This window comes from Haliaeetus albicilla, chromosome 5, assembly GCF_947461875.1.
Source record: "Haliaeetus albicilla chromosome 5, bHalAlb1.1, whole genome shotgun sequence".
Lineage (NCBI taxonomy): Eukaryota > Metazoa > Chordata > Aves > Accipitriformes > Accipitridae > Haliaeetus > Haliaeetus albicilla.
The window spans coordinates 17,389,455-17,411,709 of NC_091487.1; the positions used below are offsets into that span (position 1 = coordinate 17,389,455).

The following is a 22,255-nucleotide window of genomic DNA, read 5'->3' on the forward strand; positions in this document are numbered from 1 at the left end:
TTTAAAGATTACATAGCAGGAATTTAATACATAGTAGAGTTATTGAGCGGAGCACGTGTTATCAGCATTAAATAAAATAATCAGTTAAAAAAGACAGACAAATGACAGCCAATAAGAAACAAATGACAGACTGTATACAGAACTCATTACATGCTTATTAAGGGGAGGAATAGCTTGGATTCGAACTTCTGAACTTACTGTTTTTTCTAGTAAAGTTATCTGAGGGTCAAACACAGTTTTGAGTTCTGTTCTGCAGCTGGGTACTGCTGATCTGAGTTTGGTCCCTGGCAGAAGTCAGACTGAGAACAGTGAGAAGTCTCCTGTGGCCCATGGGCGAGCAGCTGTAGCTGGCCCGTAGAGTTAGTTGTCCCTGGGGAACTGGGAGTATCTGCTTTCACTAATGAGACAAAAGCAGAACCTGGGAGGAGCCAGCATAGGTCATCTGTATATCTGCATCAATATTGCATGTTAAACATCATATTACTTGAAGAAGCTTTTCAAGAAATCTGTGATTTACAAGGTCCTACGCCAGGCTGCAGAACAAACTGAAAACCTGAGTGTTTCCACAGAATCCAAACAATGTCCGTGACTAAAGACAGAGAACACACCTGAATCCAAGTGCAGCGTAAGCAGCTTAGGAATTCAGACAGTAGAACACTGCTAAATCCAAGACACATTTTGTACTTCACACATGACAGCACACATCTAGCATTATAACTATTTAAAATAAATACCTTCTATAGGTAATTGTTTATTTGAATTATAAAAGATGCCCTGAGAATTATTTTTTTTCAAGAACATGCATGTACAGCACTGTCCTAGGTTTTGAGTAAATCATCATTCATATTTTTACATTATAAAAAGTAACCACACACGCATATGCATTCACAGATCAGATCATCTTTATCATACACCAATAAATTTTAAAAACCACATATTTCTGATACCAACATACTTATGCTGCTTCCATTTTGAAATAGAGAAGCTGACAATAGCTTCATAGGCTCTCTCTCAAGTCTTGGCATAAATAGAACTTTTTAAAATAGAATTGCATGTTTTTCCACAGACAAATTTTGATAGAAACATTAGCATTAATACAAACAAATGCAGATGACATCACTGAAGCATGACAGCTTGCAATAGCAGCTGATTAAAAACTAGATTCATCATTATAAATTATTCAAGTGAAAATACAATCTGAAATACTAAAAATTAAAACAAGTATTTATACAACAAAACTTATGAAATAAAACTTTTTTTTTTACAGCATCTGGAGACATCTGCTTTTAGATTGCTTTGAAACTTACACAGGATTTTTATGAACTTTACTTAGTACTTGTAAAAACATTACCTCCAAATTCACAGCACAATGCTACTGAAGTTTACAGTTTTTTATAGACTGATCAATGATTCTGGCCTTTGGTCTTAAATTAGGTTTGAAGGTTCTTTATAATGTGGGATTACTTTTTCATATTCAGAACAATTCCTTCTATTTCTTGCATAAAACATGGGTGTTAAGAATTGCTAAAATTGTAAATAAGCCAATTAAGTAATGGATATGTGCATTCTAAACCCAAGAATTGGAACTATAAAGGCATAATTGAAGAAAACAAAATCCTCTCTTTCGCTGCAGCAGTTAAGAGCACATAGCTGAAGTTGTATTTAATAACATTTCACTACAATGTTAGAATTCTGCAACCGTTACGTCACTTATTGGAACATATTTTACAGATTGGGATTTTATTTAAAAGATAAAAAGTTTTAACATTGCAAGATGCGTTTTATTCACTCCAGGCATTAGAGAGTCCCATCTGCTGCTCCCACCTTATCACACCAGAATGTTGCTTCCACCAGTCTCTGATTCCCTTCTTTTTCTGTCAGAAGCTCTAAGAGTTTGATTTTCTGTTTTTTCTTCATACAAAAGAAGAAACACACATAATATGTTGTTGCTGTATTATTAAATAACATAACATAATACATTGCTATTGCGTGCAACATTTTAATATAATTCTCAGCTGACATATTTTAAAACTTACTAGCAGCTCTACTGCACCCACTGAAAAAGCCAAATGGACACATTCTGAGGGCATTCGTCACAGGGAGGGTGTATTTCTCCATTAAGTTTTCTACAGAAGGTCACGTAAAGATCCCTCTAAGTGAGATGGTTAAGGTAGTACAAGCAGTCTACTCATGGCTACAAATAATGCCAGAGGTCTTCAGCTTAACCCATGATAAATCTGGGGAAAGTGGAGATGGGGAAGGGGAGAAGCTAAGAGCTCTTTACAGTGTTATTTCTAGGTCTTCTGTTGATCATGTCACTTGGGCAATTTCTGCACTTTTAATAGCCTTAACTTTTTAATCTTTAAATATACTGTTCTTTAACTTCGCAGAGTTGTAGCTATGTCAGTTAACAACTGTTTGTAATGGTCGGAGATCTTTGGAAGAACAGGGCTTAACTTTTAGAACTCTGTGGAAATATCTACATCAATATTTTACAATATCATTTACAAACAAAGCAAGATATTGTTCTGTTTTACCCTTTTAAAATTGCTGATGAAACCTCTCATGATCATACACCAGTGTTACGATACCTACTAGCTTCCCCTTAGAAATAGCACCTAAACCACATGCCAGTCCCACTGGACCTCAGAACTCTCACCAGAGTAAACGGTAGAAGGAAAACATGATTAAGTAACCAACTCAAACTGTAGTAGATCAGTGGCAGAACCACTTCATCTTGTGCTCAACTTCCTAAGCAACTTTATGACTGGATGAAAGATACTACTTTAAGATACTTATGTATGTAATTGTTACAACATGGTCACATACCAATGTGGATGTCTTAAAGGTCAGTTGTGGACATCTTAATAATAAATTGATATCAGTATTTTATAAGAAATTGATTTCTATGCAACAATAAATCTACTCCCACTTTTTACAGGATGGAAAACCTGTACCCCTCATTCTTGAAGTAGGTTTTAATTGAAAGTGAAATAAAATCAGGCACTATGTCTATAGGCAAGATGCAAAATTCTTAAATGCTGTCCATAAAGCGGGATATTTTTATTGATGAATCTATAAAATTCTGGAAAATAGTTTTAACCGATTGTGTATTGAAATCAGTCACATTACAGTAATGTAAACTCAAGCAAAACAGCAATTCTCATCCTAAAAGAAAATATCTTAATCTTATAAAAATGAAAATATTTAAAAGAAGATAATAAAATTACATAGCATAATAATACAAGATGGGACTACTTGATGGAACGCAGTGTTCATGAATCATGTCAATTTCTGCACTAGGATGATTCATGATCTAACTGGCAACTCTTCAACAGTAAGTCAGAAAAGCACGTTTGCTCTGCAAATTGACTTAAGAAAGGTCTCTTGTGGGATGAAATACTCAACCAGTGCTCTTTGTGATTCCTTCCTATTCCATAAGGTGCTTAAAGCAGGTATTAACCTCTTTTGTGATTCCATTGAGTTATATGGGTGCATCTTTAGCATAATTCTTGCAATTTCTATTGCCTGAGTATTACCTAAGTTCTAGCAAATGACACCAAAGCTAAAGGTCATTTTCTTGTCACCTGCTTGTGAGCACTGGATCAGGATTTACTAAGATATTTTTTTCTTGAATCTACATTATTTTCAAAAAGAAAGAATATTTTAATTGGCACACACATCTCTGAAATGGGACAAACAAAATGTTTGAATTCATGAGTATGGTAAGTGAAGACCTCAGTTCTTCACCAAGGTAACTTTGGGTTTTTGAAAAATTCCTGTAACAACATGAATATATGAAATCAGAAATTCTTCATCCCTGCAAACTGCGCTATATTGTCAAAAGTGAACATGTCAATATTCAATAGAGCAGTTTTATGGAAAAGACTACACTTAAGCAATTAAATAATATTTTGTCCAAACATACATCACTTTGAACTAAGAATCATTAATTACATCTTTTGATATTTTAATAATTAAACAACATATTACTGTCAAATCTTCCATTCTTCAAACACACATATAATTACTTAGGAAAAGAAACATATTAGAAGTTACCTTATTCATGTTGCAAAGTCAATAAACTAAAAGTTAGGACTTGCCAGAATTAAGATTGTCAGTGCAATATTTAACCAGCACATGTGTAAATTTACATGATGATGTAGTCTAAATATATACTCAATTATTATTTTCTCACAAGTTTTCTGCCTTAGTGTGTCCACAGATGGTGACACTCATTCAGGAGCATCTATTGAGTTGCACCTCTCATTGTACAATTTTCAAATTCTTATCTCAGTAAGAGATATTTCCATCAATTTCTTATATATTTGGATACCAATTTATTCTGTCATTCAACTTAGAAAATAATGTTTCCTTGAAACTAACTTTTTTTTTGTATTTTAGTATGTGTATATTTAGCACCAGGATTGACTTTCTGAACAAAAGAAAGATAAAAGAGGTACACCTAAACATATCTGTGGCTAACAAGGTTATGCAGATGAACACGTTTACCATCAACCATTCCTGTACCTGTATCTCTTAATATCTCCTTATAGAGCTGCTCCATTTTCTTATGAAAACAATTAAGTATTGGGCCAGATTACAAAAGAGAAACTGAATCTACAGTGCAGCAGACATTATACCAACGTAGAACATTAAAACTCTTATTCAGAACTAAAGGTAGGTCATCCTAAGCCTGCTCTTCTTTCTCCAGAAATGTTTCTCTTCCCCTAATATATCCTCTTGGCTTCTGACACTATGCAGTTTAGGGACTTTCTGAATCACGGAGAGCATCCAGATCATTGTGTTTGATCAGATACCTACTTTCAAATAGTGTGTTGTTAAGGTATTCACTTGGGAATGGTACACTGAGACTTGAAGCTGAGTCTTTTACATTCCACTTTCCTCCCGGAAGACAAAAGGTACAAACTGCTCTGTGTGAGTCTTTCTCTGTCCCTTTGTATTCAAACAAAAGATATCAGTTTTATTTTAAGTGACAGATAGAAAAACGTTTGAAATTTGGAAAAGTTTTATGTGATGTAAAAAATATGTCTAACTAATCTTTGCATCTAACTGCTTTGTGAATATTAATCCATTTATTTTTCCCAAATCCTTGTGAGACAGATGAGTAATTGGAATTTCTACAATGGTTGCTAAAAAAAATTTACAACATTTGAACTAGGTTTCTGGTTTTAAAGAGAGGGAACAGAGGTACACAGTGATCAGGGCAAAAGCACATGGCTTTTGAGTACACCTAATTTTTGAAAGTATTTAGCAGTGTATGTTGTTTTATATACTCAATATGTCCCATTTACTTTATAGATAGCTGAAAATGTCAGCATGTCTACTAATCTAACTGTTGAGTTTGAAATCATGCACTTTGAAATAAGTGACCACCTAATGATCACCTATAAAAAGTGTGAAGTAAGTACTGTGGGTAATATTTAAGAAAAGGCATTAGACTCTGGCAAAGACAGGGACAGAGTGCAATTTGACTTGGCACCTTAAGGTACTTCTGCTGCGAGACCACTGACTGAACACAAAGAGTCCACCTTCATTCACGACGTATCTTCCAAACTTTTCTACAAAGAAAATGCATTCTTAAAAACAATAAGTCACTACGCAAGCTTGATCTCATTCCAGAACAAATTTACCTCGTACAGTGAAGGTGGTAAAATTCCACCAGAAGAAATCCCGTGTGATTACACAGCAAGAGACTATATCATAATATAATATATATGAGTAGCTGAATGCAAGCTGCTCAGAGAACTTCTTTTTATATTTGTTAAACTTTTGAGTGTTTTCTTTAGGAATGTTATTAACCTGTGAGTAAAGTTGGGGAGGGTGTTTTGGTTTTTGGGTTGGTTTTTTTTTTAAAGAAACCTGAAAATACTGAAGTGGAAAAATAGGAGTTTATACAGATACTTAATTCACCAGAAAGGACCACTCAAGAGATATCACTATCACTATTGTTTCCTCTTTATACCCGGCAAACCAGTGTAAGGTGTTTCGTCTTTCCTGTCTGGTGCAAGCTCCGTATCTCAGCTCCATTATCTTTGACTAGCAAGTCATAGCCTCACATTCTGGACTCTCCTTGCATTCTTGGTCTCTCATAATCTCTTCAGACTTCCAAGGGCCAGCTTGCAATTCCCGATACTTTTCAGCTTCTAGTTCTAGTTTCTATTACACTTAAGTCTACTTTCCCAAACAACCTCCCTTTCCTGCTATAGCTGGCTCCTTTCCTTTCTGTGTTCTGCCTTGGCTAAGAAAGCAAATCTCCGATAGCAAAGAAAAATCTGTTTGAGCACCTAAAATTACAGCTAGTCCAACGATAGTAATTTAGAACTACAACTTACAGTGTAAGAGGAATCTGCAGGGAATTAGCTGCTAGAGTGTATAAGGATTTGACTAAGTACACATCACAGCGATTTTCTAAAACTATTACACTTTTATCACAGGAGCAAACAAATTAATCTTTGATTTTGTTCTTGCAAAATGTTGAATGGTTTAGGCTGATATTTAAAGAAAACTAGCCTGAGGGAGATACCTAGCATTGAATTTTTTTTATCTAAATGGTTAAGGTAAGGCAAAGAAGGCAGCCTTAATAACAAGTAGCAGTACCAGTTCATCATGACTGTCAGAATTCATCATGAAATTGTTACATAATAATACATAAACATATATAAGCACATAAAAAGAAGGAAAAAGAAAAATTAAATCATCTAATAATACATACATTCTACTTCTCCAACCACAGGCAGCTAAATCACTGTGACTGTAGTTACTACGTATGAAATGCACTAACCTTCACTTTGTCCCATTCCACCCTCCCCATAATGTACCAGCTGAATGCAAACGTGCAGGAGAAACAATGTGAAAGACTAATTAAAAGGGAATGCAATCTTAAAAACACTTATAATTGCAGACATCACATTTCTACTGTGCTATTTTAGTATTTAAAAATCTGGGTGCAGAAGTATCATAAATATAGGCTTAATTTGACATAGCTCTTTTGAGTTCCCTTTGGAAATGTTACCCATAAGCTTGATTTAGCCTCCTGTCAACCACTTACATGCTCATCTTTCGGGACTGACTCTCCTTATTTCCATTGTTCTTTTGGTCAGCTGAGTTAAATAAGTTGCGAGAAGAACAACTGGAAGGGAAGGCAACATTCCCACTATTACCAGTAGAATGAGTCCGGAATGAATCATCTGAAACAAAGAGCTGCAGTTTAGACAGAGAACTTTGTCCGAAAAAAAAAGACACAGAGAGTAAACAGAATGAGCTATTTTTCCTGTGGCAATAGTTGCATATTTCCTATGGCAATAATCCAAAAGTTTAACTTTCTGTAAGGGAATGGTTTCAATTTAACATTTCTTCAAATATTTTTATGAAAAAATGCTAAATAAAGATAATTAGAAGACACATTTTGGAAGAGAAGATTAATACATTTAATATATAAAAATAGTGGGATTTAACTGGCCAATCTTTAGCTGCTTAAAATTTAGTTGTTTCATCTAAGCTAAGTGTCTAGTATGTATTGGTAGTGAATGGAAAAAGACAGGTTCCTCTAGGCAGCAGTTCGTCTCATTCTAATCTTTAATCATCCAAACTCTTTCCAACAGCAGTTTCTCTCCCTTATTTCAGTAGAATTTACACATATTATCCCTTTCCTCACATAAAATGGGTGGAGGCACATTGCAAAACCAACCTTTTTATAACATCCAAAATGCCAATCAAGAAATGCCAAACTCATTTTACTTTTACTACTTTTAAATGTAAATTTAAATGAACATATAACAAAAAAAAAATCTGAAAAATACACTAACTAGACTAGCAGTTATGTCCTCAAATGTATTGGATTTCTATTATTCTGTGTTCTTTAGAAGAATTATATCTTACAGTAAGCCTGTTTAATGGGGCTCACATATTCAGCACACCCACAAAAAACTAACGTAAAATATAACAACCTACTTACCACTAAAGGATAACATACAACTCTTTCCCATTCCTGATACTGAAGATGTATATCCTGTAGCAGAGCTTTTACTTAAAAAACAAACAAAACAAAACCAAATTGCTTATTACAGAAAAGTGTTCTTCTCAATTGTGTCATCCTGCTGTTTAATAATATTGGAGGCTATTTCTGAGTTTATATGAAAAAATCAAATGAGAAAGTTATGCTAAAATTTCTTCAAGAAATGTACAAATTTAGGTTTAGCAGTTCATATTGAAAAATATTTTTAATATATGATAAAAGGTGACATACATTGACTTAAATGAATTAATAACAATTTGTAGGCCTCAGCATGCCTTAAAATGGTGTTTCTTCTCTCAGTTCAAAACTGCATACCTTAATCAAACAGAAAGCTGAAAATTTAAGCCACAATTCAGTGAGCACATCATTACTTTCAAAGATTCATGTGCATATAATTTCATAACAGTTGTCTATTAGGTAAACAGTTGCCTATGAGGTAAGCAATGAAGATAATAAAGATACTTAGGACACTTGTCTATGTTGCTGTATTTTGGATGTAGTGCTTGAGTACTGAAAGACTGGCTTCGAACCAACTTGGATTTTTTGTCTTCTTTGCCTAAAATTATAAGTAGCAAAAATTTTTAACATGGATATCATTGCATTTCCTCAGTAATTAAGAACACTTTTTAATATAATTTTCTGTCAACATATGCTAGCTGAAGGAACTGATTTAAATACTTCAATAACAATAAATAAACCTTATGTCACCTATTTATATACTAAAGAATCAAATAAAACTAAAACCCATAGAAAACACATTCCGTTCTAGGAGCGGAATCTTTTCCTATGTGCAATAGGTGAAACTTTGGCCCACAAATGCCAACAGCACTTTTGCTGGGTTTTAACCTTCTGATGTGAGATCAAAGCATTCTAGAAGAGTTTTTAAAGAGTTCTTACCTGCTGATGTACTAGAAGAGCTTCCAGGAACAGAGAGAGTGATACTTTTTCCCAACACTGATGATGTTTTACTGTCTCTACCTAAAAAAAAGTCCAGTATAAATACCTCTCTCTTAAAGCTTAACTTTAAATAAAGAAAGAGGACGTAACATATCACAGTCCTGAGGTAAACAGTAATAATATCTAATCCAGTGCTACTAACACTTCAGATATACCACAGACAAGTACTTACATTACATCCTGAAATGAAAAATACCAGAGAACTAAAACTGTCATGTATTTTATTAATAAAGCTAAAAGTCTTCCTTCTAAGATAATGAGGCCAGTTTTCATAAATATCTTTAGAAATATACAGAAAAAAAAGTTTTATTCCCACTTTCTAAAACTCCGCCATTTACTGTATAAAGTGTCTCTCTTCTGGTCTTTTCTATTCTACCTTTGTAGAAGAGTAATGCATGCACAAACAATATGTAAACGAATAAACAAACTTACGCTTCTTTTCAAACATTTTATCATTAATATTTGTAGATCTTCCTTCGTTTTGCTGCTTCTCTTTTTCAAATTGTTCCTAAAAAAATGAATAATTTTCTTAGGTATTACTCAGAAAAAAAAAATAAATTGTGTTTCAACTATGGATTGCTTCCGAATCACCAACATGAGTTAATTTGTACTCTCTCCTACTATTACTACAACCCCTAATGAATATCCAGAGAATGAATTAAATAGTACAGAATGAAATCAGAGTACATCTCCTATATAAAAATCACACCAAAAAATATTGACTTTAATTATGAAGGAATCTCAGAATTGATGTTTACATTTATAACTTATTATTAAAATTATGCCTGGCTTTTTTTTTTATTTTATTAAAAAGATACAGAAATTGGCAGCCTGCAATGTGAAACTTTTGTGCTACACAGATACTCTGATAATAAAACTGGCAATATTTTTAATTCAAATATACAATTCAATGAAAATGTTTTTCTCAAATGGTAAGGTGTGCCACATATGCTCAAACTTTTTAAAGGTCTAAAATTAACATCTACCGTTGATAAGTTTTTATGCAAAACAAAACCAAGTATTACAGTTCTTCAAGTCTAAGCAATTTATTTGCCTTTCTGTAATATTAGCTAGCCTTAGAATACCTTTTGAGAGCAGATCCATAGACAGAAGACAGTGTTAACAGAGTTACATCAATAATTTCAAAAGCCAATACTTGCTTCAGGATTCTTGGTGAATAGATATCACTCCAATTTGAAAAAGCTATATAATATTAGCTTATTTTCTGTACTATGTTCATAATAAAAAGTGCCAAGTGAATCGTAACTGTTCTACTCTGTTTTTTCATTTCACTCTAATTACTACCCAAGTTAAAAAAAAAAAAAAAAAAAGGAGGTAATTAATTCAGGTCAAGGTTGCTGGAATATAGGTTCTACTAAGTCAATTACTAAAATTAAGGAAACTTATTAACATATGCAGTATTAAAATCTGTAGTAGTCAGAAACATTTAACTGGGGTCGATGACTCTTCATTTATTTGGGATTGCAACATGTCACAATTTATTGTGTACATCTCCACTTCTTCAAAAGCATGCCTCTCAAAGACAATTCTTAATGAGACCTTTGTGCTACAGAAGGTACGCCCATATCAATGGGATATATCATAAAAATACAGGTGGTCTTCTGAAGTCTAGCTGTAGAAACAGGGTAAAAATTAATGTTATCATACAACACACGATAATGGAGCGCACTGGAGGCTATTTTACCACAGCCCCAAATGCTTTCACTATAAAAACATGAATTGTATCTACCTAAAAACTGCTAAAGCTAAGTTCAAATCCTTGAATGCGTGCATGCAGATCCTGAGAACAAAGCCTGAACCTTCGGCTCGAGCTAATGGGAGGTGGCAGGAAGTACATGGGATGGGTATCATGAATTGAGAAAATTAGCTGCCCAGGAGAAGGCCTGCAGTACCTATCAACATCAAAGTGGGCCACGAACGTAGGCTCTGTAGCAATCCAAGAGGAAAAAGTGACATTTTTTTTGGATAGTCTTGAATCTGTTCTGGTTCACTACAGAGGAGCTCAATTACTACAAGTCAGAGGAACCATGCTAATGAAATTCAGCCTCTTCTAAATCCTATCAGCTTCTGAGCTTCTTCCACCTCAGGCTGGAGAGGAGGCAGCAGAACGGAGGACTGCAGTAATCTAATCTAGGCTTTGTGAAGATGTAGTGGGCTACGTGGTGAAGCGCCTGCTGCAGCTTTTGCTTACAGCCATGAGTGAAGATAAAGAGTTTTGTAAGTTAAAAAACATTCTGCAGACTTCTTTTCCAAATCCTAAGTAACTTGTAGCTCCTTTTGCTCTATACAGCCCGCACTATGTGTCTCTCCTGCCAGGCTGCAGATATCAATGGCTTTTCTTTCTTGCTTTTTTTCTGGCTAAACAGGAAAGCTTGTAACACACAGAGCCTCCTTCACGTTACTTGGAACAAAGAAGTTATGACATTTTCTTTGCCTATGGAAGCTGTATGCGAATTCTGAGATGTTTCATTGTTCAATTTATTACATTATAGATGCCTGACAAATTGCTAAGCTCCCCGAAAAAAATTTCGTAAAGATGTGCTGAAGGGCTTGGATTTTAGAACTACAGGGGCATCAAGCATGAGTATTCTTCAAGAAATACTATTTTGCCTTTCTAATTGATACAGCAAAATTCAGATAGTAAAGAAAAGGAAGTTTTATGTTACTATGAAGGACTTAACCCTATTGTAAAGTGTAAAATGAAACCACACACAGATTATGAACCTACCAGGTCTCTCCTTAATATGCACTTCCCCTGCTTTAAAATTGTTGCCTCATTAATATTTAGCTACAAACTACTAAAAAAAGGACAGATTGTACTGATAAAATATACCATTTCCAAAAGAAGATGTTCTTGTCTCTCTTTTTCTTGATCCAATAAATCATTTTCGTAAAATCTTTTCTGAAACTTCAAAATAAAATCAATAAAAATAAAAAATCACTACATGAAAACGGGAATTAAAAGCACTTGATAAGTATTAAAGTTAGTAAGTACTTACAGCATCTACAGAGATCTCCATTCTGTCCAATTCTAATACTGTCTATAAAGAAAATCAAACATTATTTATCATTACTCAACAGCATGCCACACTTCTAACTAAAAAACTGTCCAGATAAGAAGCTTAGAATAGTGGTATTCAAAACATGCCTTTTCTTCCTAAACATTTGAAGCCTATGCTTGTATTTTTGTGCTACAAATGCAGTTAAAAACTGTCAGAGAGTATTCTCAGAGCCCTGCTGAGACTCATAACGAAGGACTTATAGACTATCTATATGGAACTCAAAATACACTCAAGGGAAGCACAGAAGCATGAATGGCTGGAGCACAGACCTAGAAACCAGGACTGAAAAAACAACTCAGGAATCTGTGAATAAGCCAGGATGCTCCACGCAGGTGTTCTCTCAATCTCTCCTGCTGACTGGCCCTATAAGGAAGCCACATACTTTAGCTATTTCACTTCATGGCTTCTTTGAGACTAAGCATGGGCATCCCTTAAAGATATATTTTTTGTGAATATTCACATTACAAAGACATTTGTAACATGTCAAAATCCTGCAAATCCTTTATCTGTACATGGTAAAATATATAGATTAACAAGATATCTCTACCTCAAAGACTTGACCATTTTTACTAGGGTCAATGTTTAATCCTATCTTCAGTCATCTGCTATTTTTTCACAAATGGTCATCAAGCCAAAATCCTGAATCCCAGTCACCAGGAAATAACTGCAATCTAAGTAACCAAGGAAACACCAACTCTCTTAAATTTGACAGAATGCACTATACCACATCTTCTCTTAATTGTTCAAAATTACATAATAGACAAGAGAATTCTTTAGTCTTGTGTTCTTACATTAAGAGAATCAGCAGAAAGCATAACTTTGATCATCTTAACTTTTAATGATAACCCCAAGACAAAATGCTGCTGGCAAAGAAAAATTCTTACTCTTTTTACAATAGTCAGGACATCTTTGTCTTTCTCTTGACACAGAAGTTTCCTTATACATAATTCCAACTGCTGAAGTAAATGTTTATCCGTGGGAATCTTCAGAGTAGATTTAACTTTTGGCAACAAATAGCATAGCTTCATTCTACAAAAAAAGAAGTAAATATTCACCTTTTGATACAGATGTTTAATAAACATTATTAATTTTTGTATTGCATGCTAGCATTTGACACAAAATAAGTAAGTTATTAGGTCTTATTTTTCAGAAATGATTGTTGCTTATGTGTTGTTTCCAGACATACTGTAACATTTTCAAAAACTGCTCCATAGATCAGGACTACAGCATTTAACCTAGAAAGATAAGAAAAGGTCTAGGTTTTCAAAATTATCTACACATCTAGCTATCAGGTACATAAATACCCTGGAACAGGGTATTCTTTTGTAAACATGTTAAGGAAGAATCGAGAAAAGAACAATGACAAAATTAATTTTATTGTCAGTTAAGGGATTGCAAGTTATTTCAAGTTTCCATTAAATTTTAATATTGTATCAATAGAGCTTTTAATTAAAATGTTTGTTAAAAGCAATAAGCTACTTCAGATTATATACAAATTTAGTTTATTATTTTAATATATTCCTCTTAACTTAAGGAATGAGACTTGAATGTTAACCTATATGCACCAAATGGCTCAGGTTTTAGGTTTGGGATCCTGCTGAATTGACTACAAAAATAATGGAAAAAACACTACAAAAATTAGTAACATACCAAATTCCCTTACATTTTTCTGTTCTTTTTCAATTTACTTCAACAGTGAAGTAGAAAACTTTTACATAAGCTGAAACCTACGCTAACTGGTTAAGCTCAGACCACTGAAAGAATTGTTTGCGTGTTTTACTTTACATATAATGAAGTTGAAATGGATGGAAATTAATGGAGACTGTGAAGTTACATTTCTCTACACCTATGAAACAGCATGTTACTTTCTTCTCAACTACTGCTGGCTCCTCTGCCTCAGTGTTCCTTTCACTCCCCAAACCGGACACTTAGGATCAGTCTCCCAAAAACCCAGACTGATCTGCTTCTCTGGTTTTCTAACATCATTCCCATAGTCCCCTACACCTTTAATACTGGTCACCCTGAAGGCTCTGTACCTTTTTACTCAAGTCCCATTATTTAAACAAGACATAAAACCTGTAACAATATTTCTTAATATATTATTTAAAGCTTTTTTCCTATACAGTGCTACATACTCTTCGTACAGTACCTCACATTTGCCACTGGATCATGTGTAAGTTCAAGCACAGGTAGAAAGAAGTATTTACAGAAGAATGATTTTGAAAACAGTTCCATAATGAATTCACAAGTATCTAAAAAACGAAGTCTGTTCCAATAACTTTTTCCTTGGCCCAGTTCTGAAAAATAACAATCCACAGGCATTAAGTTTTCAATGTCAGATAGAAAACATTTCAAAGGTTAACCTTTGACTCAAAGATAATCACACTCATCACAAGGCACACTTTCTCAGCCCACCTCAATTCTTTCTTTCAGTGAAAACCTAACCTTCTGAATTCAATGACCATTTCTGTCAGTGAGCATTTTTTTCAGAACTACATCCTGTCCCTTTAACCATTTGAAAAAGCAAAAATAGCAAGTGAACTAGCTACTATGCTGAACAAAGAAAGCCCTACATGCCTTTCAAACCATGTCACTGATGTATCAAAATTTCTATGTAAACATTAAGGATTGCTAATGGGAACTATTCAGACTTCTAACCTATCTTTAAAACACATAGCACAGACCTGGAAGTCAACTTAGGTGACTAACTCATTCATAAATTAATTTCTGAGAAGATCTGTTCAGCACTTCTTATGCTGAAGCCTCTAGAGAATTTTACTTCTGTAGATGAACTCTGCTTTGTATATTGCAGCACCTACAGCTAAGCAATTTTGGATTCAAGAAGTAGGGTTGGAGGGGTCTTGGCATATTATCAATTTCCCATATTGCCTCTTTCCCAATTCCTTTGCATAAGCTTCAGCTATATTCCTCGCATACGCACAATATGTTTTGCCTGGTGATAATATGAGCAACTGAATGTCTTCTAAGTGTAATCCCTCCAATGATGGCAGGAAGTTACACTGAATAAATATAACCATAAATAGATCTTCAGTCAAAACTAACTTGCATCTCTAAGTGATCAAGGAAAAATTATCTTACGTTCAATCAGTTTCTGAATAACCTCATGCCTCTGTTCTTGTTTGCGATTATAACGCAAATAAACGCAGAGAGTTCGAGCAGCTGCTTTTTGGACTGGCAGGACGTTCTTGAAAGAAATAAAGGGGAACACCATTAAACATAGCTGAAGGAGTATGACTAAAAATGTATACAAATTCTACAAGTAGAAAAAATAGCTAAACTTTAGCCTAACTTTATAAATTTTAAATAATTGGCATAATGTAAGGGAGAATAAGGAAGTTTGGCCAATTCATAAGACACCTACTTCTTTATCGCTTCTATCTAACTTGTTTATTCAACTATTTCATAAACACCTTAAAGTAGTCCATGTCTGGAAGGCACCTTCTATATTGCACGTGTTAGAAAATAAAACTTACAACATCTTCTCTTACAACAGACAGTTTTACTCTTGAATTAATTCCGTAAAATTTCAGACTAGTAGCTCTAAATGGTAATTTATTTTCAGAATAAAGTGTTCTTTCATAAAGAATGGAGCACAATGCAAAGTAATGTATGGAATCCGGAAAAAGAAGGCATATCTCAGAAGAAAAAGTTTTGATTTACCTAGAAACAAACTGATAATGAGCACAAGGAAAGGAAAGAATTCTTGAGTGGGAGGAAAAACATGATAATCTGTCAATCCAGATTTTGCTCCTCAAATAGGGGGATGTTCTCAGAGCAATTTCTCAGTCTTACATTAAGAACCACAGCCTGATATACTATATGCAATGAGAAATCACACATTAAGATTAATATAAAGTATTATGCATTGCAAATATCTGGTGGTCATTGTTCTAAATAGCATAAACAAATAAAAAACAATGGGAAAGAGGCAGGCTCACGTTTGTCAAAATGATTGTCAACATTCGGTGAAGAAAACGGTAATAAATCTGATCACTTGGTATGATATGAGGGAGACATGCATATTTTTGTAGTAACTTCTCATGAGTCCTCCATTTTAAAGAAGTTGCTGCTCTCTGTTCTGCTGTTGTTAATGCAGGAATCAAGTCAGGAATAGACAATAACTAGAAATAAAAATATAAACATCAAAGTAATTTTACATCTTCTAGGTGTGTATCATGTTACTATACTTAAAAAGCACATCACAACAATGTAAGAAGGGAAGAGATTTTAAGGGGTCAATTAATTCCTCTCCTCAGACAGGATCAGCTACACTGTGACCATTTCCAGTAGATATTAGTCTAACTTTTTCTTAAAAAAATTTAATAATCGGGATTAAATCTCCCCTAAGCAGTAAATGCCACTTAACTAATCAAAGAGCTATTCCAGTACCTAAACTAAATACACTTTCATTTCCACCACCCCCTCCTGACAAAGAAAAACTAATCACTGTTCTCTTTGTAATACCCTTTTACAGATATGAAGACCATTACTTTAAACTGAAAGAGGGTAGATTTAGATTAGATGTCAGGAGGAAGTTCTTCACTGTGAGGGTGGTGAGGCACTGGAACAAGTTGCCCAGAGAAGTTGTGGATGCCCCATCCCTGGCAGTGTTCAAGGCCAGGATGGATGGGGCTTTGAGCAACCTGGTCTAGTAGAAGGTGTCCCTGCCCATGGCAGGGGGGGTTGGAACTAGATGGTCTTGAAGGTCCCTTCTGACCCAAACCATTCTATGATTCTATGATTATGACAACCCTCCTCAGTCTTGTGTTTCTCAAACCAAATAAATCCCATTTTCTTTCTAGCCTCTTAAACTTTGCAGTTATTCTTCTCAGCTCCCTAATTAATTTTAGTGGGAATTATACTTCTTTTCTCAGTAGGAAGGAAAGACTATAGTAGCCAAGCTAAATTCTCTTTAGCACTAAGCAAAATGAAACAGACTGCCACACTTGACATTGCACTTTTTATACCTTATATACATTTACGCTGTAAACATCTGACAAATTCACATTTTAAATTACACTCTCAACTTTTGTCCATACAATAAAATAAATTTATTCAGTTCTTATATTGTTGGAATATCTCAATTTCTCTACACATTTAGGAAATATGCTCAAAACAGCATCTTGAAGCAGGAGATGATCTTTTATGTTCCATTTTACAGATGAGGAGTCACTGAATAAACCATCATCCAGAGCCACATACAATTAAATTAGCAAAGTTGGGAGCTGAATACAGATCTCCTAAATCCTATTTCAGTGCCTTGACTTGAGAAAATAGGCTTCCTTCTAGCAGAAGCTGTGTCTGAAAATGGCAACCATAGGCAGCTGCCACATCAATATTACAAAAAAAAAAAAAAAAAAAATATTTAAGGATTAGCTATCACTCCTTTAGCATGAAACCAAGATTTGTTTTAACTTAATGAGTGTATTTCAAATTTTGATCTATTTCAGCAAACCTGTAATTAATTAGAAAAAGAACATGGATAAACTGTTCATTTTTATATTAAGTCTGATCTTTCAAAACCTTTTTTTTTTATTTTAAAGTTTATAAAGTCAACAAACAATCAAAAAAGCATAGAAACTTTGTATCTCTCCAAAGCGGAAACTAATCACAAAAGCCTTTTCATACCATGTATGTCTGAACAACTTTGCCACTACCTTCATTTAGAAAGCAAATTTAAAAAAAACATGAGAATACCCACCTTGCTTTCTGATCCACTGTTTTCTCCTCCATTAGTCATCAGTTCAAGGATTTCAGGAAGGTGACCAACCAGGGCATCTAACACCTATATAAAGAAAGGCTGCATAAATGAGGTCTGTAAATTAACTTTCTGACATCTCTTATGTTACTGTTCTGTCACATCCGTATAAAAACAAGCAAACAAAAACCCCCAAAAAGAAGAGATGCAACATATTTGCATTTATTTGCATTGATGAGGAGGACTGGGATTTTAAATTGATGTTTTAATGCAGTAAGTAATATAAGTATTATAGGTTTCAGTTTAGGAAAACAAACTTACAGTTTTGATTTATGTGAATACCACAGTCAATGCTTTCTAAACTACTCAGAGCATACAGTATTTTAAAATGAACATTCATTCTTAGAAAGATCTGTATTTTATAGACAGTTAAAAGCCTCAACAAACACAAAAAGATGGTTTTTTATATTTGTCAGCTGAATCCCAAAAGCAATTTTTCCTGCTTTAAGAAAAACTGCAGTTGATAATTAAAAATAGAATATATAGCCTGTATTAATAGAATAACCCTAGTTCAAATGTTGTAATACTTGAAACTAGATTAGAAAAGTACATAATTAAATATTTTTGGCACCAATTCTGACTGAGGTTGTATATAAGATAAAGCACAAAATATTTTTTATTACTTAGATAACTGTATAGGGATCAAACCAAGGAATTTTTCAAAATCACCAGCTGCTTCTGAGTCTCAGCTTTCAGGTGTTCAACCCGAGAAATCTTTTAAGATGGGTCAGAATTTCATAAACTACATGTTCTATGAACACTTCTAATTTCCTTGAAAATGTCTAACAAAGGGTACCAAAACAAAAAGGAGCACCTGAAAGCTAAACTCATTTTTCCATGCCATATCCAAAGATCCTACACAGAAAACAAAAAAGATCAACTATCAGAATAACTGGTATCAGAGGAAATGCTGATTTTGTCTCAAACATAAATATTTGTCTTTTTTTTCAAATCCAGAAGAGTCTCACTGTATTGTCTGCAATATAACTGATTTATGTTTTACACAGGTTAAAACTGAGGTACACTAAACTAAGCTGTCTCATAAACACTCACAGATTCTGTACCAGATCTTGGACTGAAACTCTTTCTATAAATCTTGATCTTTGAACAATACACAACTTCTTCATCTCCTCTTCAATTGAGGAAATTAAAATAAAATGAAGCAAAAACCTTGAACACTATCAATGATTATTTTAATATAGTACCAAAACTAAATCTTTTCATAGAATTTGTAAGGTAATAAATAATATAACAATTAAAACAATTTAGAATTAATATTTTAAAAGCTAATAAATTCAGTGTGGGTTTACTAAATTCAAACACTTTCCTATTTTCCTCCTTTTTATTCACAGAAGGCTGGCATCTTTATGAAGTGTCTGTTAAACAGAAGTAAAAGCTATTGATCATTTCAGTTACTCTACTGTTTTACTGCAGAGTTATTAAACATCAAGATAATCTGCTCAATGTAACAAGCAAAAGAAAGTTCCAGTAAAAGTATATTACCTCCAATGACTCATCCTGTAACAGTGTAACCAGTTCTTTATGTATTGTATACACACCAGAATTTAAAAGCTTAGCAACCTAAAAAATGACAGTAAGATAGCAAGGTGAAACATTCTTTAGTTCCATGGCACTACAACAACTATACTCCATGTGCTTACTTTACAGCAAGCATGAAGAAGGGATGCAGAATTGTTTAATATCAGCCTTCTAAAGTTGTGTACTTTCCAATTGATCACATTACAAATATGCTCATATAAAGAACATAAGTCAAGAAACAGGCCTATTATCTAACCATGAAACATGCTTTTAGTATTAACTCTGTTTCACATTTACCAAAAATTTTTAAGACTGCACTGCAAGGCTAGAAAAATTCCTTCTGGAATATTCAAATGTTGTACTTCATGCTCCTTAGGAGAGTTAACAGTCAGTCTGCTATATAATTTACAAAAGATAAAATATTTAAATTGCCTTAGCCTGTGCTGGATCTTAAGTTTCCCTAACCTTTCCATCTGAAGTTTTCACTCCTTAAGTCTTTAGTTTTTTTGACTGTGATTCATAAGTCACATACAAATTTCTAAAAAACACCAGCAGTCCATCTCCACACTGTTAAAAAGGTTTTATAGCAAATATGGGAAAACTTGAGGAATGAGATTTTTGCCATATGGAATATTTAGATGATGCTTTTTAATGGTTTTCTTTATTTATATAAGCCAAGTGAGAATAAGAGCTTACTTCCAATCAAGATGAAGCTTTAAGGAAATTGCTACAGGGAGTTTATTTTACAAAAAAAAAAAAAAATAATCCACCTAGCAGTGAATGCCATAAATTACTCATTTTTGGTTGTCACATGGTTGCCTAGTTATGGTGTTAAAATTAAATCAACCAGCACTAAATGTACATTCAGACCAAGGTATAATTTTACAGGTTTTTTAAAATGAGCTAAAATACTTTGCTTATATTCAGGCAGTACCTTAAAAGTGTTATACATCTAACACAAAATGTGATGTAGAATTAGATGCTAATTTCACAATTTCAACAATTACCTTGGATTATCATTCATTAAGACACGGCATCAATAGGTAACGAGAATTGGAAATCCACCCACCTTTCTTATAATGGTGGAAATAAAGCCGTTTATGCCTCTACTAGTGATTTAAATGCTTCCAGCAAGCTGCTAACTTACCAATTTCCCCAGCAACAAAATGGGATAAAAGGCTAGCTCAAGGACTGAAACACACACGGATTCTCAGTAAAACACTATGAAAACCTTGAAGATCTCCCTATATGGGTTCCTACAATCAGGAGAGAGTATATTTTCACTTCTGGAATTCACTCCACATAGCTAATAATAGCTATGCAGTTCTACGTTTTTTAACTTTTATGAAAATAATACAGTGGAACTTATGTAAACTGAAAGGAATAATAAGAATACATATGCTTTTACATCTGCATGAATTTCCAAGTAGTTTCATGTTAAATTGAGCATTTAACTTAGATTTGATCCATATAAATATTCTCCACAGAACACCAGCATACACCAGCAAACTGTACAGATCTAAAGTAGGTTTTCAGGACCAGAAAGTGGCAAGTTCCTTTCTCACATTTGTCTCATTGTTTTCTAACACCATTGAAAACCTTCAGATATTGCAATTACTACAATTGTTTATGTTTGTGGTACTAGACCATAAGTTTCTTCTAGCTTTTGCTCCTTAAAAGCTTACCTAGCAGTAGGCTCTTGTAGCCAAATGTCCCACAACTTAAATAGACTAATGTGTGTATATGGGCTATATACAGAGGTTAGAAGGGACTGAACACCGTTGACAAACTAAATAATTTCAACAAGTTTTCTCAAGTCTTTTTATTTTGGTTCAACAGCCACAAATATAAGATTAAAGAAGAAAACAACATAAAATAAAAACATGTAAGTACTAACAAAGAACCATTGCAGACTTACTTCATAGAAGCTTATGGCCATAGTATACCTGACGGGAACTTCAGGGTCATGACAAAGGCAGAAGAATATAGAATACAGTTCTAAATGGAAGTTCTTTGGATCCACAAAAACAATCATGGCCTGTGGAAAGATGAAGTCTTTTATTAACTGTATGGCTAAAGGACTACACTATCAGAGATTATTAGATGAAAACACTGAAGTACAACCAGCAAGACACTTGGGAGATAACAGGTTGTGATTTTAAAGAGGAAGTGTGGCATTCTTGATGGCCATGTCAAAACACAGGCACTAGACAAATTCTGGAGTTGAGAACTAAACTGGATTTACTTATCTTCTAGACATGCTGCAGGCTCTTCTTCTGAAGACATAGATTAAAACCACAAGATATAAAACCTTAGTTTTATAAATATGGTTAATGTTTCTGTACACTAGCGGAAGCTGCAACTGGAGACTTGAAAACCAAAGAACATTTTAGCAAGCAGCAAAGAAAGAATCTGAATTTCAACATAATTGTGTGCGTACATACTTTGTTGTTGCTCAAATAAACCAAGAGATGTCTACCTACATACAGGGTGCTTGTGTTTAAAAGGTAGAATAAAAACAACTGTCTACTGGCTCTTGGTGCAAATATATTTTCTTTAAATATAAATGCAGAATGTCAAAATACAAAGTAGATTTACAGAAACATGAGTGGTAAGTTTAAAGACCTCACATAAACTTGAAAAGACTTTCTGTATTCAGGCAGGAACATGACTAACACATGAATCTAACCATTCAGATTCAATCTTCAACTCCCTAAAATGCCATGACACAGCAAATGCAAAAACCTAGCTTTGAGTGGTTTGAAACTGGGGACTCTGTTTCACAGCCATTTTCTCAAAGCCCTTGTGCTAAGGGTTTGGAGAAAATGTGCAGGAAAGAATGAGACCAGTAACCCCTTA

The 22,255-nt window shown here is 34.0% G+C and overlaps 1 protein-coding gene across 3 annotated transcripts in view; it reads right to left on the reverse strand.

Moving 5' to 3' along the window:
• The window catches only part of PPP4R4 (protein phosphatase 4 regulatory subunit 4), a 72,723-nt gene continuing 50,468 nt past the window's right edge, over positions 1–22,255 (reverse strand). Inside the window, exons 11-25 of one of the 3 annotated variants that reach the window (XM_009917941.2) lie at positions 21,315–21,434; positions 19,361–19,438; positions 17,801–17,884; positions 16,038–16,220; positions 15,178–15,283; positions 14,228–14,375; positions 12,963–13,107; positions 12,016–12,057; positions 11,850–11,924; positions 9,428–9,503; positions 8,936–9,016; positions 8,501–8,594; positions 7,979–8,049; positions 7,073–7,211; positions 1–1,911 (exon numbers count right to left, since the gene is read on the reverse strand). In XM_009917941.2, the coding sequence (XP_009916243.1) occupies positions 1,887–1,911; positions 7,073–7,211; positions 7,979–8,049; positions 8,501–8,594; positions 8,936–9,016; positions 9,428–9,503; positions 11,850–11,924; positions 12,016–12,057; positions 12,963–13,107; positions 14,228–14,375; positions 15,178–15,283; positions 16,038–16,220; positions 17,801–17,884; positions 19,361–19,438; positions 21,315–21,434 (1,467 nt within the window). In that variant the 3' untranslated portion in view covers positions 1–1,886. Of the gene's footprint in view, positions 1,912–7,072; positions 7,212–7,978; positions 8,050–8,500; positions 8,595–8,935; positions 9,017–9,427; positions 9,504–11,849; positions 11,925–12,015; positions 12,058–12,962; positions 13,108–14,227; positions 14,376–15,177; positions 15,284–16,037; positions 16,221–17,800; positions 17,885–19,360; positions 19,439–21,314; positions 21,435–22,255 lie in introns of those variants that run through there. The other 2 variants (XR_011324683.1, XR_011324684.1) reach the window with 2 other exon arrangements.